Source organism: Bidens hawaiensis, unplaced genomic scaffold (assembly GCF_021521415.1).
Source record: "Bidens hawaiensis isolate Kalapana, Puna unplaced genomic scaffold, B.hawaiensis_p1.1 tig00005453_1, whole genome shotgun sequence".
Classification (NCBI taxonomy): Eukaryota; Viridiplantae; Streptophyta; class Magnoliopsida; order Asterales; family Asteraceae; genus Bidens; species Bidens hawaiensis.
Window position 1 is genome coordinate 998,486 of NW_027491347.1, and position 18,578 is coordinate 1,017,063.

Genomic DNA, 18,578 nt, shown 5'->3' on the forward strand with positions numbered 1-18,578 from the left:
TTTGTGTTAGTTGCAGGTGACTTGTGGCTTTCCTCATATGGCATGTGGGTTGCGGATTACCGGCGTAAGTTACGTTCGTCAAGAGTGTTTCGAGCATGTGAGAGGCGTGTGCAACGTGTGGATGGAGGTTGGCAAATTTTACTTCACATCTCAAGATGTGCATGGCGTGTGGTTGCTGCTTGTCACAGTTAACATTTATCATATACTAGTTTTTATCTCCCGTATTACGGGGGTTGTTTTATATTGTTTGTTATATATTTATTTATTTTTTGAATTTATATTTTTTTTATTGTATGAAAGTTAATAATATACTTATGGTTTGATGATAAATTGTTTCACAAGTAAATGAGATGTTATAACCTGGTTTAAAAGCTATATGGTTTTGATGAGACCCAAGACCCGTTTATTTTTTTACTATAAAATTGTTTTTTTAATTATAAATAATATTTATGAAAGTTAATAATATACTTATGGTTTGATGAAACCCAAGACCCGTTTATTTTTTTACTATAAAATTGTTTTTTTAAAATAAATAAGATATTAATTTTTAGTATATCCTATTTTATAGGATTTTTACATCAATAATTTGGTGAGAATAATTTTTATTTAATGAGATGTTATAACCCGTTTAAGGAATATCTGGGTTTGGTAAGACCCATACCTATGAATTCGGGCCAAATGCATGAGAAGCCTTCATTTTAAAATCAAGCAAATCTGGTGACTCCAAAAAAAGGGGGAGCGACCACATCACGACACGTAGGATTTTTATGTTTTCGTTTATATATATTATAGATTACTATATTGTTATAATATTATATTATTAAATCTATTTAGTTTTAACATCATTTTTGTTTTGAATGCATATATTAAATATTGCTTTCATGTCAATTATTAAAGTATTTTGTTATTATTATTGTTATTATTATTATTATTATTATTATTGTTTGGTTATTACACTCTTACTCCTTAAAGATAACTGCGTGCGCAATACAGAAAGACTTTGATATCGACGTCACACCAACAAACTGAACAAACGGCCACTTGTACGTGTTGGTGTTGTACGTCGTGTCAATCAACAACAAATCTGGGAACGCACGCCACATGGTATGCACCTTCTCGTGACAAAAGAAAACATTCTCCGTCCTATTAGTAGAAGGATTCTCCCATGTGTAAAAGGTAAACCCATGGGTTTGAAGAAAGTTTTCAAGTACCTACGTTAGGTTTACCAAAAAATTAATAAATATTACAAATATTCTTATTAAACATCTGAATTATAATAAAATTAATATAATAAAATGATATTATAAATAATATTTTTATTAAATCTTACAGAATATATATATTTTATATATGATAAAACAAAACAATATATATTCAAAATAATATATATTAAAAAGAGTTTTACAAAATAATAATATTCTAACAACAAGTACTGTCACCAATTTTATCTTGGTCATCAACAAGCTTCACGACGGTGTATATATCCCTAGTACATTTGTTACCGGGAAAGCGTTTCTTTGTGGCTGACTTAATTTTAACAGGCCTCAGACCCTGCCTATGCAACGTCGCAACCAAATCAATTTCCTCGTCGGTCAGTTTCCTTAGTGCCGGGTGCCCCTCCTCAAACAAAACGGGATCGTGGTTGTGCGTCTTGTTGACAACCTCTAGCTTCCAACAACCACCTAGCGCGTTGTACCTCCCGACAAGTTTTAATGCACAACCCATTTTAATACTCCCAGTATGCCTTACCGTTGCCTTGAGTTTTGATTCCCCACCTCGATTGCATACAAGTTCAACACTTTTGCTCCTTGAACGTTGGACTGAGATAACACAACCATGCTCACGTCCTGTCTTCTTAACCCAATCCACCAACTCAGCAACAGAATCAAAATTCTGATATCAAGCAATGTAAATAAAGTAATATTTAGTAGCGTGTTGAAAAAGAATAATAATAATTTTTCTAAAAAAAAATAGGTCATACATTAGTAGTTACATAAGAAAATGTCGTCTCCCGAATGTAACGATCACCACCATCATCATCATCATCATCATCATCATCATCATCATCATCATCATCATCATCATCGTCATCGCCTCCTTCGTCGTGAGCCTCTTGAATGCCATCAACGACGTTGCTCGTGACTGGTCTTGACATGTATGGTTGCTCTCCTAAAGGTAACTGGTACGAATTTCGGGTTCCGTAATAAGGACCGTCTACATGTAACTGTTGCGAAGACTGACCATAAGACTCCTCGACTCTAGCCTCATATGTATTCGACGATGTCCTATTATCCTCCGGCCACGAAGGGTGATTACCACCGTATATGATATACCCTTGATAAAAAATATTGGCAAGGCAACGTATAATATTTGAAAAATAACTAACGCGCTATTGTACTATATAAACAAACTAAATAACCTGGTCAGGATTTGGTAAGTCGTACTGCTCGATATTTCCATACCCCGGCTCATGGTTCGAGTCAGGAAGTTCATTCAAATCTGGCAAGCCCGACTGCTCCGGCTGATCGTTGTATGCGTAGCCCTACTGCTCGTCGTTCCCGTCACCAAACAAAATATCATATAAGTCCATTATATTTTAACAAACACAAAACACAAATACTTTCTATATTTTCACAAAGACAAATAATGTCGACACCATATGGATGGATATATGTAGAGAAAGGGAGACGGATGTGACAAAATCAAATTATTGACTTGATCCGTAGCGTATCGGCCGATCCGCCGCGTATCAAGTACGATGTATGACTGATTTGATAGTCCGAGGTTGACGTGTACTCAATATGCGGCGGATCGCCCAATCCGCTGCGGATAGGATACAAACATAATAAGACAAAAGCTTTGGACATAATAGGACAAAAACCTCTGATCCGCCGCGGATCAGGCGATCCGCCGCGTAGTGGGTGGGTGTTTTTATTTTTAGGTGATGTCTTTAGTAGGACCCTGAAACATAGGTTTGGCTTGTCTACCAATTATGTCTTGGATAACGCTTTTGCTTAAATATCAAAATAGTATAAATTTCGAAGAGGAAAACACAAACACGTTTGTGCAAGATAGCAAAATAGCAATAGAAGTAAAAATTTAACACGTATATATGTTGCATCGTTTATTCTCATGTACATCCCTCACTATTCGATGATTCGTGATTTTGTAATGAGTTGATGGCGGTAAGCAATACTTTATCATAACATATAAATTTATTCAATTAAAAACAAGTTAAAAAATTATCTTAAACATATATATATATAGCATAATTATTTTATTAAAAATCATAACGAGGGTTAAACACTGTCTTAAAGCATACCAACAATTAACAATTGTGAAACGGGAACCGATAGGCCGGGTTCATAATTTATTCTACAGTCCACTTGATAGGTTGGGTTCATCATAGCATGTCGGTTGATCATTTAAACTTTCTACCTCTTGTGCAGATGCGTCTCAATTTGGATAATTATTGGCCCGTCGAACGACCCCTTTTTGTGTCCCAAGCAACTATGCATGTATGAAAATTGTCATGAATGTTTAATCAAATTTAAAGTTTGTGAGATCACTGATCATATCGACCCACACCCTCGCCAACGTTGCTTCCTCGTCACCGTCCATAGTTTGAGTGAACTGTTGCGTAAGCCTACTAGTTTCACGTTCTTGTTTTGGTTCATGAAGTTGTTTGAATTCGTGGTTTAGCAACATGCATTTTAAATTAGATAAAAAAATGATAGAAAACGGTGCAAATTATGGGTTATATGTAGGGGTATCTAATACAAAACTTATATTAAATTACCAAATGTCTAGTTGGGTGAAATTTTAATGCTCCAACGCCGTGATAACTCAAGATTCATTAGACACCATCCACGCCCAAAGTCACGGTGAGGTGGCAAGAGGTTTTTACATTCACTAGTTGAGGTTGAGCTTTAACATCTATTTTTTAATTAGAGGGATTGTGTACTCAACTACTCACTTTAACATCTATTTTTTAATTTTCTATTAAACTACATAAATTAAAAACATAATTTCATTAAATAAAATAAAAAAAAAAGAGTAAAAAATTAGAAAAAAAGAAATACTAAAATAAGAAAAATAAGGAAAAAGAAACTAATGTGAAAAACTTAAAATGGAAGTACGGAGTACCCATCATATTTCTTTGTGAATTCACGTTTACAATAAATGAGAACATAGAGATATGGTTCTTTAAGTTTTGTATTCGTCTTCAATCGCATATACCAATTTCGTGGGTTCAAATTCAGATTTAATATTTCAAACTAACAAACAAAAATATTTAATAACTAATTAAGTATTACCGGTACAATGTGTTTGGGATTGCTTATTTTCACTAACTTATAACTTATAAACTTTTTGAGAAGTAATAAGGTGTTTGGCATTACTTATATTGTAAGAGGAAAATTTTCATAAGTTATTTTTTAACTTATTAACTTAATGAAAAGTTATAAGAAGGCAAAATAAGGAATCCTAAACACCAAATCTTAATAACAAAGATCCATATGATTCTATGTGTTTTATAATGTGTCGATGACATTAGAAAAACACAAAAGTTAAAACAAATTAACCAAGAAGTTAAAAGAATATGTTACATATTAAAAAAATACCCCTCTATTTTCCATTTGAGTACTACAACTCGATCTAAGCTATTCACTTGACCGAGGGTGATGAAGTACCCGGACTCCTTGGCCAATTACTAGGTTGGGCCGAGTTCCTGACCCCGTCCATCCTGAAAAAAAAGGAAATAGTAAAGAACAATTTTAACAAAGATTTTGCCCCAAATAATACACACATATGTGTGTGTGTTGAAATTCTGGGAAGCCCCAAATTTTCAAGGCTCAATGTAACCTATAAATAATCGTTAAGTTGTTAACGTAAAGCTAGCTAGCTTAGTAAATACTTTTGTCAAACTTTAGTCAAATATTCTAGGTTTAATTCTAAAAAATTTTTAAATAGCATTTGAAACTATTCTAATACTTGAGTAAACTAGCCTGAAACTGGATGTAACTCATCCATACTGATTTTAATGCTCTAAACCGAACTTATCTGGGGTACATTATAAAAAAAAACCACCACTATAAGAAACCCCCTTAACCATCATGGTAGTATCAATGAATATTATTCTAAGGCAAGGGATGTAAATTATTCAGGGTTTTAACTTTTAAGCGTTCAAGAAAAGAAAAAACAAAAATTGATTAGTTGCGGTGCGGTTGCTTTAGCCTTTCTTTGACTTGTGTGTGAATGAAACTTTTCAGATAATCGTCTTTTCTTATTTCATCACAAGATACATCCCAAGCACTTTATAAACAATTAAGGCCACACAGGTAGCCCATTCAATGGCCGATAGTACTGTATTGGAGCCTTGGCATGAGCTTGGCAATAAGGTTGTGTTGGTAACCGGAGCATCGTCCGGCATTGGCCGAGACTTTTGTATAGATCTTGCCAAAGCTGGCTGCAAAATCATTGCAGCAGCACGGCGGGTAGACCGTCTTGAGTCTCTATGTGATGAGATCAACGCACTCCGAGTCAACGATGGCGTTCGAGCTAAGGCTGTGGAGCTTGATGTCAGCGCTAAGGGTCCTGTCATTGAGGCCTCGGTTAAAAAGGCGTGGGATGCGTTTGGACGTATTGATGTTTTGATTAATAACGCTGGAATTAGAGGTAAATTATTTTTATATAGAGTAAAATGCGGTTTTAGTCGAATAGTTTTAAATTTACGATTTTCGTTCTATGCTTTTATTACATTTGCAATTAAACCCCGTCTTACTAATCCCGTTGAGTCTGGTCGTTAAACCTATGTACACCTCACATGAGGGGCAGTTTTGTCTTTTTCCCCCTAAAATGCGGTTTTAGGCAAGCCCTCTCACGTGAGGTTGGGGTGTGTTTGGGGAAAAAACTGCACCTCACGTGAGGGACACGTTTATGGGTTTAACGACCAGACTTACAGGGTTAGTGAGGTTGGGTTTAATTGCAAGTGTAATTAAACCACATGGATGAAAATCGCAAATTTGAAACAATTAGATTAAAACCGTAGATTTGGACAAACCACATAAACGAAAACTGCAATTCACTCTTCCAAATACTCTATGTATGATTTAAATTTCAATTTTAAATGACTTGGTTTTGCAATTCAAAAATGAGTAGCCCGTTTGCCTTGATATGTGTTAGGATTAAACGCACACACGAAACTGAACACACACACGAAAGCAGTAAACGAACACGAGGATTTAACGTGGTTCGGTCTAAACTGACCTACGTCCACGGGTGGCAACTAGGTATATCTTTATTGAGTGACCAATATTACAAGTACATAATGTTGTTTATATAGAGACTGAACTAGGGTTAGTAAATTATTATGCAAGAAATCTAAACCGGGCCGGGCTTGGGCCCGACCGCCCACACCCGTCTCCTCTTTTGACTTCATATAATAAACCGGGCCAACAAGGCCTACGAACCCGACAATCTCCCACTCGGAGGCCTTGAGTACTCTCGTCTGCACTCCTGATTGTACTTCTGTAATCTGAACATTAAACTTCTTCTAGTTGCCACCGCCTTCTCATCAATTAACCTGAAGGCCCGTTGAAGCTCCCCGGAGCTCCAACACGTCAGTCACGGCTAAAACTGCCCCTGACCCGTTCTCTGTCCCTACCGGCTCCCACTGAAACAAACTACCGGATCCCGAGATACTCTGAGAACAAACACTCTCCATATTCAGCAAGTAATTCACTGGAGAGACTTTTACAGCTGGAATACTGGTTTTCTTAATCCACTGTCGACCTGGAACTGTAACTGAAACATGACCTGTGCTCCCACTGTCACGATGTCCCCCAACTGATTTAACCTTCCTAGCTCGTTCATCCTGAATCTTCACTTTGGCTCTGGGTTTGTTACTTGCAAAACGAACCTTCTTCTGCCCACGAGATTCTGTGAACCGGACTTTGTCTTTCACCAAAACTGGATCCACTCCTTTCGGTGACATATCGACCATATACAACGAACCCATTTTCTTGCCACGAGCAACCACGAGATTCCCTTTGACTACTTTCCACTGCCCATTCCCGAACTTAACATCGTGCCCTTGGTCATCCAACTGCCCAACTGAAATCAAACGTTTCTTCAAACTTGGAATAACCCTCACGTCTTTCAAAGTCCAAGAAGTACCGGCTGAAGTTATCAAATCAACGTCTCCCATACCCGTAACCTCTAAAATATCATCATTCGCTAGTCGAACCTTTCCAAAATCCCCAAATTTAAGATTCTTCATCGTTTCACTACAGTGAGTGGCATGAAACGATGCACCAGAATCCATCACCCAAGCATCAACGCTACTCTCAACACTACAAACCAAAGCCTCATCACTACTGACCCCGTCATCTGTGTCGTCTTCTGTAACGTTCACCTCTTTCTTACCATTCGGACACTGATTCCTGAAGTGTCCTTTCTCTTTACAACCCCAACATTCAATATCCTTACGAGTCTTAGACTGACTCCTCTTCCTGCTCCCACTGCCTCGCTGTTTTCCCCTACCTCTACCTTCTGTGACTAGCATATTGCCTGATGATTCACCTGAACTTCTGCGTCTTGAATCTTCTCCCAGAGTCAGATCTCGAATCCCATCGAAAGTAATATTTGTAGACGAACTACAAACTGCAGTCACTGTTTGCGACCAACTGTCGGGCAAAGAGGATAATAACAAGAGGCCTTGAACTTCATCATCAAACTTAATGTCAACTGACACTAAGCGGGACAAGATCGAATTAAGATTATTGATATGAGTTGTAACTGACCCACCCTCTTTCATTCGAGTTGTCACTAGCTCTCGGATAAGATAGACTTTATTCGCTGCCGAAGGCTTCTCATACATGTTGGATAGCGCCTCCATCATACCACGTGCTGTGGTTTCTTTCATGATGTTAAACGCCACATCTTCCGACAACGACAAAGTAATACAAGCTCTAGCTTTCTTGTCTAACTTCTTCCAATCTGCTTCTGACAGCTTTTCTAGTTTTTCATCCTCAAACACTACATCCAAGTCTATCTGACAAAGTAGTGCCTCAATCTGCATCTTCCACCAACCGAACTTCTGTCCGTCAAACTTCTGTATCGAAAACTTTCCGTCTTCTGCCATAACAATGACTAAAACGAAAAACTGGATAAAAAACAGAGACAGACACAGCAACACGAGCCTGAACTTAACGACTGTTCAACTGAACTCTGTTAAACAATCAACCTATTTAACGTGCAGCGGAATAACGAACTGTAAATCAGAAACCGAAACTTTAAACTGAAACGATAAACCTGACAAACACGGTTGGCACTGGTTCTAAGTTTCTTTAAATTTCTTCTGACTTGAAACTGTTCTTCAACGAAAATAGGATCTTGATCCGTTGTTATTGACTCGTACTTTGCAAAGTAGGATCTCGACTCGCAAAACTTCTGCCTTCTTTTCAACCTTCCGGTCGATCGCTGGATACGTCGGCTAGCTGCCAACACCGAAAACCTAGATCGACAACCTGAATCTGACCTGTGGCAACTGGTGGCAGCGAAACCCTAGCAGCAGTTAGCGGTAACGCGGCGGAACCCTAGCCCCGATCACTGGTGCGGCGGCGACTCGGCTGATTCAACGTGTTCTTCGCGTGATCCGAACCTAAGCTCTAGATACCACTTGTTAGGATTAAACGCACACACGAAACTGAACACACACACGAAAGCAGTAAACGAACACGAGGATTTAACGTGGTTCGGTCTAAACTGACCTACGTCCACGGGTGGCAACTAGGTATATCTTTATTGAGTGACCAATATTACAAGTACATAATGTTGTTTATATAGAGACTGAACTAGGGTTAGTAAATTATTATGCAAGAAATCTAAACCGGGCCGGGCTTGGGCCCGACCGCCCACACCCGTCTCCTCTTTTGACTTCATATAATAAACCGGGCCAACAAGGCCTACGAACCCAACAATATGAACCCTACTTTTTCTCCAAATATATAGTATTAATTAATTTTGTCAAAAGGAATTTAGATAACATACAAGACTATAGTCAAGTTACAGGATTGCTAAATCAAGAAAATAGAGATTGCATAAATGATGAAATCTGGCCTGAATCTCCAGGAATAAATTTACTGTTTAGTTTCTGAAGTTGATATGTTTATTGAATTTTTTGTATTTCTAGCCGGTTTAGGAAAATCATTTGTGTTTTTAGATGGTTTGTTTAAAAGATTGTCAAAGTAGGTAACTTGCCAATAGGGGATTGCGAGCTTTCAGATGCATTCTTAAACTCGCAATGGGGGCCAACGATCTTATACAGAATCTGACGAAAGCTTTAAACTCGCAAAGGGGGGGGGGGGGGGGTTGCGAACTTTTGACTTATCAAATAAACACACAGATTCTTACATATGCATCTAATTTATTAGCTTATGAAAGCCATATAACTTAATATTTAGGGGGGAGCTGCGATCTTAGGATCAAAATTAGAGTTTCCAACACCTAACGAACGACCTTATAATATTTTCGGATCCTAATAATTTCATGTTTATTCTATTTTGTGCCATGTCGAAATCTGTCTTTTGTAATTTAAGCTCTTATGATGTGTTTGTTTTAAGGTAACGTGCGGTCACCATTGAATTTGTCAGAAGAAGAATGGGATAACACAATGAGAACAAATTTGACCGGAACATGGTTGGTGTCAAAGTACGTTTGTACCCGTATGCGTGATGCTAGTCAAGAAGGATCCGTCATCAATATCTCATCTATTTCTGGTCTTCCTCGTCAAGAACTTCCCGGAGGTGTTGCTTACTCAGCTTCAAAGGCAGGTGTTGTCACATTGAGTAAGGTAATCTTTCACCACCAAACACAAGATATATGTCATCCCATTTATGCATCTTTTTTTTCTTTCTCTAAGCTCAAGTGATTTAATCAGGTTATGGCTATGGAAATGGGTAAGTTTAACATCAGGGTGAACTGCATCTGTCCCGGGATTTTCAAGTCTGAGATCACAGAAAAGCTATTAGAATTGAAGTGGTTCGATAAAATGGTTAAAAGTTCCATTCCGTTACGGTCACTGGGCACAACGGATCCTGCCCTGACCCGACTGGTCAGGTATCTGATTCATGAATCGTCCAAGTACATAAGTGGCAGTGTGTTCATTGTCGACTCGGGTACCACCTTAGGCAGTATCCCAATTGATATCCCACTCTCCTCTAAGCTTTAGAGTATGAATAAGCATATTTTAGCAATGATTGTTTTATACTTTTATAGGCAAATGCTTTAATGAACACGTTTGTTTAATGTTATCATTGTAACGAATTTATTGGACACCCATATTAACACATGTTTGTCTCCTTTAATAAATTTTTATTGAAAATTTGAAATTACATAGCTTCTTTGGGCCCTTCAAATCTTATTATTGGGCTTATAAACGTTAATTGCATGGCCTGTTGGCCCATAAGCAGTAAGTTTTATCATTGGGGCCACAAGTAACTCAAAAAATTTAAAGGCCAAGCGTAGTGGCCCAAAATGCCGCGGAGCTCCCCCCACCAACCGTTTTCAGGCGTTTGAGGTTCAAAAAGTCTCCCAACGATGTGGAGAAAACGTTTGATGAATATAATGGTGGGGCCAAAGAATGAAAACCAACCAATGGAGATGGGATTTCCGCCCCCGCGGGGGGGGGGGGAGCTTTTTCCGCATTAGTAACGACTAGTCGCACATCAGTTGCAACTCAAAGACTGTGGTAACTTCCGCCCATTTGTAACTCTTTCCTATTCACCTATGTCAGTTGTAGAAACTTCACAAAGCTTCAGTGAAAATATTAAGTAGGTGAAACTTGATTTAGAACTTTCATTTATTCAGAGCTTTACATCCAAACTTACCAACAAAAACCATCATGACCATACCTTAGTTGAAATTGATATGTATTATAATTTATAAGTTCTTAAATCTTTTCCCAACACCACCTCATATCTTGAAGCTAAAAAAAATTTACATAACGCCAAAAAAGGCTTGGTAGTGTTCTTGAATGCCTTATGTGAATATGATATATATCTTCATCTCCATCTCTTGAACGATTCAATGAATAGTCAGGACAAAAGTTTTATTGCAAAGAGATCTAAGCACCAACATACAATGAACTAAACATATTTTTTTAGCATCATATTCGATAATCAAGAATGAATGAGGCTACCCAATGTACAATGATAGTTAGAGCATCCACAACAACAAACTCATACAAACTGACACATCATCGTCACATCAGATTCCATACTTTTCTTAAAGCCCTTACTTTTTCCTAGTGGTGATCATTGGATCGGATAACGGAGTATTCGGATTTGAAATTTTTAGGAGCCTATCCAAAATCCGATTTGATCCGAATTAGGATTCTTCCTATCCGATCCGAATTGATTTCGGATGGATTCGGATCGGAATTGGATAATCCGAATAACCCGAAATAAACTGTATAACAAACATTCAAACAAACGTCTAATTAAATAAAAATACAAAACCAGAATTAAAATAAAACACACACAAACAAGAGTCTAATTAAATCCATGATCATCATAATTCTAAAAATTAAAACAGTACACGAATAAAGTCAAACAAAATACATGTTATTTATTCGGATTACTCGGATATCCGAATAATCCGAACTATCCGAATATTTTGAAATCCCTATCCGAATTAGTTATTTGGAAATTCGGACTTATCCGATCCGAATATCCGAATAAGAATTCAAATTGGATCATTTGGGTTTCAGGTTTCGGTTTTTTCGAATTTCTTGAACACCCCTATGTTTTCCCACAACAACAAACCTACATAAACCTTATTATGTATATATATTATGTGTGCGTATAAAAGAGGCGGGAGGACCCACAATGCAGGTTAGCTGCAAGTTCGCAGCCAAGGACAAACTTCTTGGACTTGTACACCACAACGGTGGTAGATTCTTGTCACCTCAAGTTTGTTTTCATTACCACATCACTCAGACCCTGGGGGTGTAGCTTGATATAGATGTTTTTAATTACTTGTCAGTTGGTCTCAGGAACACCCTGTTGGAATGGTAGTTAACTATCTTCAATCTATCTAAAAAGTTGAGAGTTCATATCCTATAAAACGATAGAATGTATACATTGTTTATTAGAAGTTGTTTAAAAAACTAAAAAGGAGTGAAGACTACTCCGGAATATATCTGGTATTCAAAGAAAACTTGGGAATATATTTTATTAAAAAGTTAGTTTATTATTTTAATGGAAGGTGGTGAGATGGTTGTATTCTTTTAGTATGATTTTAGCCACTATATTTTGAAAATGTGAAGGGCATGCGACAGCAAGTTGTGTAAGTTTGAGTAATTTTTATAATTGTTGCATCATAGACGATTAAGATTAAAAGAAATTCTTCGATAAAAAAAGAATTGAATATAAATAAATATATAAAATGTCTATTTGTCTTAATCAGGATCATTATGGAATCGGAATTAGCTATAAAACCGTGATCACATGCAGGGACGGATCTAGTATGAGTATAGGTTGGGGAGTAGCCCGCGCTGCTCCTCAACTTTTTTGACGAAGTACAACTCCTATGTAATTTTTTTTCCTTCTCCATTTTATGCATCGACTACCTATGAACAAAATCTTTTTAGCCCGTGCTACCTTCAACTTTTCTTCTAGATTAGCCATTAATCACATTTATCTTCGAAATTAGAGCCATTGGATATATATTATACGTCATGAATGGAGTTTTATTTATTATAAGCTCAAAAGATTTGGACAGGGAGTTTTATTTTATCTAAGCTCAAAAAGATTTGGACAGGTGATGTTTATGAAATTGAATTGGAGAAAAGTTCGTACATATAATAATGGCCTACTAAGTCGGGTCAAAACTGTGACGTTTTGATTCTAGAATAATATTTTCCAAATGAATATTGTTTTAATATATTGTACCTTTAACCATCAAGTTGGTATTTTTTTTAATTTTTTTGTCAAGCCAATATCTGGATTCATATTTTCAATTTGTGCTTGTTTGGGCTTTAATAAATGAAAAGGTCCAACAGCTTCACCGTTGACCTACCGTTTCCTCGCCATTGTTGTTGCCGTCACCACCCTACCATCGTGTTAGGCGGTAACACGGAAACGACGATACATAAACATGCACAACCAGTAATTAAACACACGCGCATAGAAAATAACGATAAACTACACAAGAATTTTACTTGATTAGGTCCCAACAGGGATTTATACGAGCTGCAACCAGGTTATTTCCTTATTTAGGCGCAAAGATTACAATCGAGGGATATAAATACACTAGGATTGGTGTTTCTAGTTTTTTCTCAAAGAAGCATAAATATGGGTCTGATTATAACTTAATAATAACCGACCCAGTAGCTCCTCCATGGCTCCATGTTATCTATAATAAACCAAAGCCCAAACGTTTCACGAATCCAATTAGAAACGTTGTTACCACCGATATCGTAAGTCCCCACGCTTGCTTTTGAATGGTAACAAAAACCCAAACCCCGTACGTCCCCCCCCCCCCAGCTCATTAGTGGTGCCGACCTGTTCTATCCCATCTACATTATTCTATTTAGAGTAAACTATTATTTTCATCAATTTTTTTTGATCATTTTGCCATTCCAATCCTAAAAGTTCTTTATAACAATTATGTTATCATGGTTTCTAAAAGTCGTCGTTTCTGTCCAACTCACCTAAAGTCATCCATTCTTACCATTTATTTATAGTCTTTTTACGCTTTTAATTGAATAAACCATTTATTGATTTAATAAATTATTATTATTTATGTATATAATACATAATTATTTTATGTATATAGTTAACATATCACAACTAACCTATTATTGATTTGGTCCGAAATAACTTCTGGAACCTATGACGACAAAAATGCTAAACAAAACTTTTAGACAGAAACACCTTAAGTGACCAAACCACAAGAACAAAAATAAGTAAATAACTGTTTACTCTTCAGTTTATAGTTTATTTAGTCTGTAAGATTTTAAAAGAAGAAAAAGATGGGCACTGTAGTGGTTTCATATTTTGTCTGTGATTGGGTATCTTTCAGAATCACGTACTTCATTTTCAAATAAAGTATTTCGGCTATTAGGAAATCAATAATCAAAAAAGAAATAAGATATGAATAGGAAGTCAAAGGACTAAGACATTCTAATATGTGAAATTCAAATGTAAAACGTTTGTTATATGAAATCAAACCAAATGATTCGTTATAAACTTATATAGGGGTTCAACCACAACAATTACATTAGTTTTGCTTCAGTCAATACTGAGTTTTGATTTTGATCAACAACTTCAGTACTAAAGACCAACGTTGGTTATGATCAACAACAATGTTGGTACTAATTAAGACCAAGCATTTTGATACAAAAGACCAAACTACTACAAACCTTCATTTAGTATTGAAGAGGATTTTGATAAATGATCAGAGTATAAGCACTGATCGTTGATCAAATTTCAATCAACCTTTGCGTTCCGAAACAAGGAAAATAAATTTTCCCAGGTTGACCAAGCAAGTTGCAAGTTTCTTTAGTCTTAATTTCCACTCACCAAAAGCTCACCACTATCAACCAAGGAAAGGTGAGTAAAACGACTACTAGATATTGATAACCAAAGTCTCATATGTATAGTTTCGCTGAATTTAATGGCTACGTACAACCCAAAGGCATGCCTCAAAGTTTTATAAACGTTAATACTAGAGTTTTTCAAATCCTGTTAATAAAGCCACAAAATTAAGTATTTGTTATTTTCATCACCATCCATATCCATATCCCATTTAATCCTAGCTTTTCCCAAAAGATCCATTTTTTTACGAAAATCCAACCACAAAAAAGCATACCAGAATAAAAAAGTATTTTTCGCATTAAGTTAACAAAAGTTAACGACGTTAAATGTTAGGTTCCAGATCTGTTATACTAAACTCAATTATTTATGGTCAAACTTAACCATTGAGTAATTAACTTAATTATTATTTATCATAAACAACATTTTAAAACATCAAGTTGAGGGTAGCTAAAACGTTGCTTTAGTTGACTTTTGTGTGAATGCAAGATCGATCGTTGTACAAACTAGACTAAGAATCAGTCTCAGTCTCAGGGTTGAATCCTATATATATATATATAATCGTATTCCAACTTTCCCAGTCTTCTGTTTCATCTCTAGATATCCATAACAAGCCGAAACCCGATTTGTTTAATCTAAATCACTACTAAAACTCCATGGCCGATCACACTGTATCTTCCGTGTTCGAACCATGGTATGAGCTTAGCGAGAAGGTTGTGTTGGTGACTGGAGCATCGTCCGGTATTGGCCGAGACTTTTGTATAGATCTTGCCAAAGCTGGCTGCAAAATCATTGCAGCAGCACGGCGGGTAGATCGTCTCAAGTCTCTATGTGATGAGATCAACGCACTCCGAGTCAACGATGGCGTTCGAGCTAAGGCTGTGGAGCTTGATGTCAGTGCTAAGGGTCCTGTCATTGAGGCCTCGGTTAAAAAGGCGTGGGATGCGTTTGGACGTATTGATGTTTTGATTAATAACGCGGGTGTTAGAGGTAATATTTTCAGATACTATATGTTCTTAAATAGGTGATTTGTTCTTGGTCATGTGGTTAAAACTTAAAATCATAGATTTGTATTGGTTTTATGATATAGATCAAGATCTTGATCTTGAGATTGTATCTGACTTGAATAGTTGTTAAAAGAAAACGACAAATAGGCTATTATTGTCATAATAATACTTAAGTAACATATATACAAGACATTATTGCCGTCATGTTTCATTAAAAAAAGCATGTCTTGTCGCATGCCTAAATCTCTCTCTTCTAATTTAAGTTTTTATGATGTGTTTGTTTCAAGGTAATTTGCGGTCACCGTTGGATTTGTCTGAAGAAGAATGGGAAAGCACTAATAGAACAAATTTGACCGGAACATGGTTGGTGTCAAAGCACGTTTGTATCCTTATGCGTAACGCTAAACAAGAAGGATCCGTCATCAATATCTCATCTATTGCTGGTCTTGCTCGTGGAGAAGTTCCTGGAGGTGTTGGTTATGCCGCTGGAAAGGCGGGTGTTGTTACTATGACTAAGGTAATTTTCCCCTATCAGTTCAAGATATATGTTATGCAATTTATGCTACTTTCTTCTTTCTAAGCTCAAATGATTTGAATACATAGATAATGGCTATGGAAGTGGGTGCATACAACATTAAGGTGAATTGCATTTGTCCCGGGCTTTTCAAGTCAGAGATTACAGAAAAACTATTACAAGCGGATTGGCTCAATGTAGTGGCAGAAAAATCTGTTCCGTTACGGACATTTGGTACAACAGATCCTGCCTTGACCCGACTAGTCAGGTATCTGATTCATGACTCGTCCAAGTACATAAGTGGTAATGTGTACATTGTCGAGTCGGGCCTCACGTTAACTGGTGTCCCCATTTACCCTAGGCTTTAGAGTTGTGAGGTGTATCATGTCTGTGGTCAAAGCCAACACAATTAATAAGCAAATTTTGCAATCATCGTTTTATAGGTAAATGCTTTAATGAACACGTTTATCAAGATGTCATTGTGTAAGCGATTTGGTGAACCTATGTATGTATACACACGTGTTTGTATTCATGTAATGTATGTCGTGGAACATGTCGTGTTGGTGGTTTGTGTTTAAAAATTTTAATATCAAAACAAAATTCACACCTATTCGAGAATATTTAAACACATGAATTATAATTTGTTTCTTCGAAACTGTAAGTTTATAAACAAAATGATATTTGATCAATATAATGTGTGTTATGCCAAGTTGTAGTCTAAAATAAATAAATGTTACTTGTTATAATAATGAGTAGGCTGAAGGACAGTTTTAAAAATATGAAATACGTTTTTAATGTATATTAGGTTCACTGTGAGAGTTACAAGCCAAACCACACAAAGTATAATAGGAAGACTCTAGTTTTGCTCTTGGGGGGCACATTTCAAATATCATGGCTCTCAACTTAACTTTTCATTGTTTTTACATGATCACATGAAAATGAATTTTAAAGTAAAAAAATCAATTGTTTTAAACGGCCTTCAATTTGTTTTTTTCACTCGAGGACTCTAAAATGGTTGCCTTAGGTTAACCATATGCAAGTAGCTAGTTTTGCTGGATGAGAGAAAATAAAAATAAAAAATACATATGAATATATACTTGATCTTGAAAGATTAAAATACCAACTATATGGGACCTAGTGGTGTCAAGATGTGTAAAATGGATTCCATCACTACGAGGTTTTTGAGAGTTCTATTTCTATGGTGGGCAATAGCGTATTTTTAGAATTAGGATTAGAAGGGTGTACGTGCTTGTTAGCGTTCAAAGAAATAAAAAAAAACGGTTTTACAATTCAAGCACTTAAGTTGAACTTTAAGGCTTGATTTTAGATTGAATACATGAAATTGAATAGTAAGACTTAGAGCACGATCAACTCACATCTTGAAGCTATAAAGTTTCCCATAACGCTAAAAGGGCTTGTTGATTCTTGATTGCACTACTTCAACATGATCCCCTATTCTTTGTCTAGTTTGCATAATGCAATAAAGTTGGAATCTGAAATAAAAATTTTAGAGTATTTGGTTCGCAGAAGTTGTTTAAATTGAAATCTCACTTTCATTCATAATGCGTTGATTGTAAATGAAATTTTTTTACCACTCATTGTTGTCGCATATCCATCACCCATGTCGCCACCCTACCACCTCGTTGGTGCCCCCACCACATTGTATCACCGCCAACACGTACACCACCGCCGACCTGGAAACAGCCATTGTCCCGCCCTCAACCTAGCCACCCAGCCACAGTCAATGGTGGTGGTGCAACTGGTTGTCGCTGGACCTCTTATTCGTTTTGTTTACTACATCTAGATATCAAATGCTATATTCCAACTATGAGAACCAACACATCAACAAAATTACCAACTCTTGTGAATTATATCGTGTACAATGAACCTATAAGATTATGACAGACCGAATTACATTCCATGCAATAGGGATTACAATATTTAGAGATGCCAACTGGGCTCTTGGGATCAATACTAATAAATTCTAATGTTAATATGTGTTCCAATACTCCTTTAGTCAGAGCGGTAGAATCTCGGGTGCCCAGACAAGACAAGACAAGACAAGACAACAACCACAGCAACAACAATCACAACGATCACCACAATGACAATGGCAACCACAACGACAAAGAAAACCACGACGACGACTACAACAAAGACAATGACGACAACACTAGTTTCGATCCCGGTTCTTAACTTGTAGGTCCAAAACTCTGCCACAAATCCACAATCTTCTATTTTGCCAATAAATAACTATCCATATTTTTCATCGTCATTGATTATGTAGTTCTGAAAGCGGCTTGATGGAAGGCCGTAGTACTACAAAAGAGTGGTGGCTTGACCGTGATTAGGCGGCAGCTAAGCACGAGTGCACGACGACAGAGCTTATTGGATCCTTGAAATTGTTCTGAAGATTCTTGACTTTTTTCCCGCCTCCGGCTTACCTCATTTTAATAGATA

At 36.7% G+C, this 18,578-nt stretch overlaps 3 protein-coding genes across 3 annotated transcripts; 2 read left to right on the forward strand and 1 right to left on the reverse strand.

The window, feature by feature from the left end:
* Window positions 1-959: 959 nt before the first annotated feature.
* On the reverse strand, window positions 960-1,725 carry LOC143629742 (protein FAR1-RELATED SEQUENCE 5-like). The gene is made up of 2 exons (XM_077098933.1): window positions 1,462-1,725; window positions 960-1,211 (listed from the first exon to the last, which is right to left on the reverse strand). The coding sequence occupies exons 1-2, from the start codon at window positions 1,723-1,725 to the stop codon at window positions 960-962; spliced, it is 516 nt and encodes a 171-aa protein (XP_076955048.1).
* Window positions 1,726-5,351: 3,626 nt separating this feature from the next.
* Window positions 5,352-10,268, forward strand: LOC143629699 (uncharacterized). Its single transcript, XM_077098906.1, has 3 exons — window positions 5,352-5,676; window positions 9,624-9,853; window positions 9,941-10,268. The coding sequence occupies exons 1-3, from the start codon at window positions 5,352-5,354 to the stop codon at window positions 10,229-10,231; spliced, it is 846 nt and encodes a 281-aa protein (XP_076955021.1). The 3' UTR covers window positions 10,232-10,268.
* Window positions 10,269-15,190: 4,922 nt separating this feature from the next.
* On the forward strand, window positions 15,191-16,644 carry LOC143629778 (uncharacterized). The gene is made up of 3 exons (XM_077098958.1): window positions 15,191-15,587; window positions 15,892-16,121; window positions 16,208-16,644. Exons 1-3 carry the CDS (start codon window positions 15,254-15,256, stop codon window positions 16,484-16,486), a joined length of 843 nt encoding a protein of 280 aa, XP_076955073.1. The 5' UTR covers window positions 15,191-15,253; the 3' UTR covers window positions 16,487-16,644.
* Window positions 16,645-18,578: the final 1,934 nt, after the last annotated feature.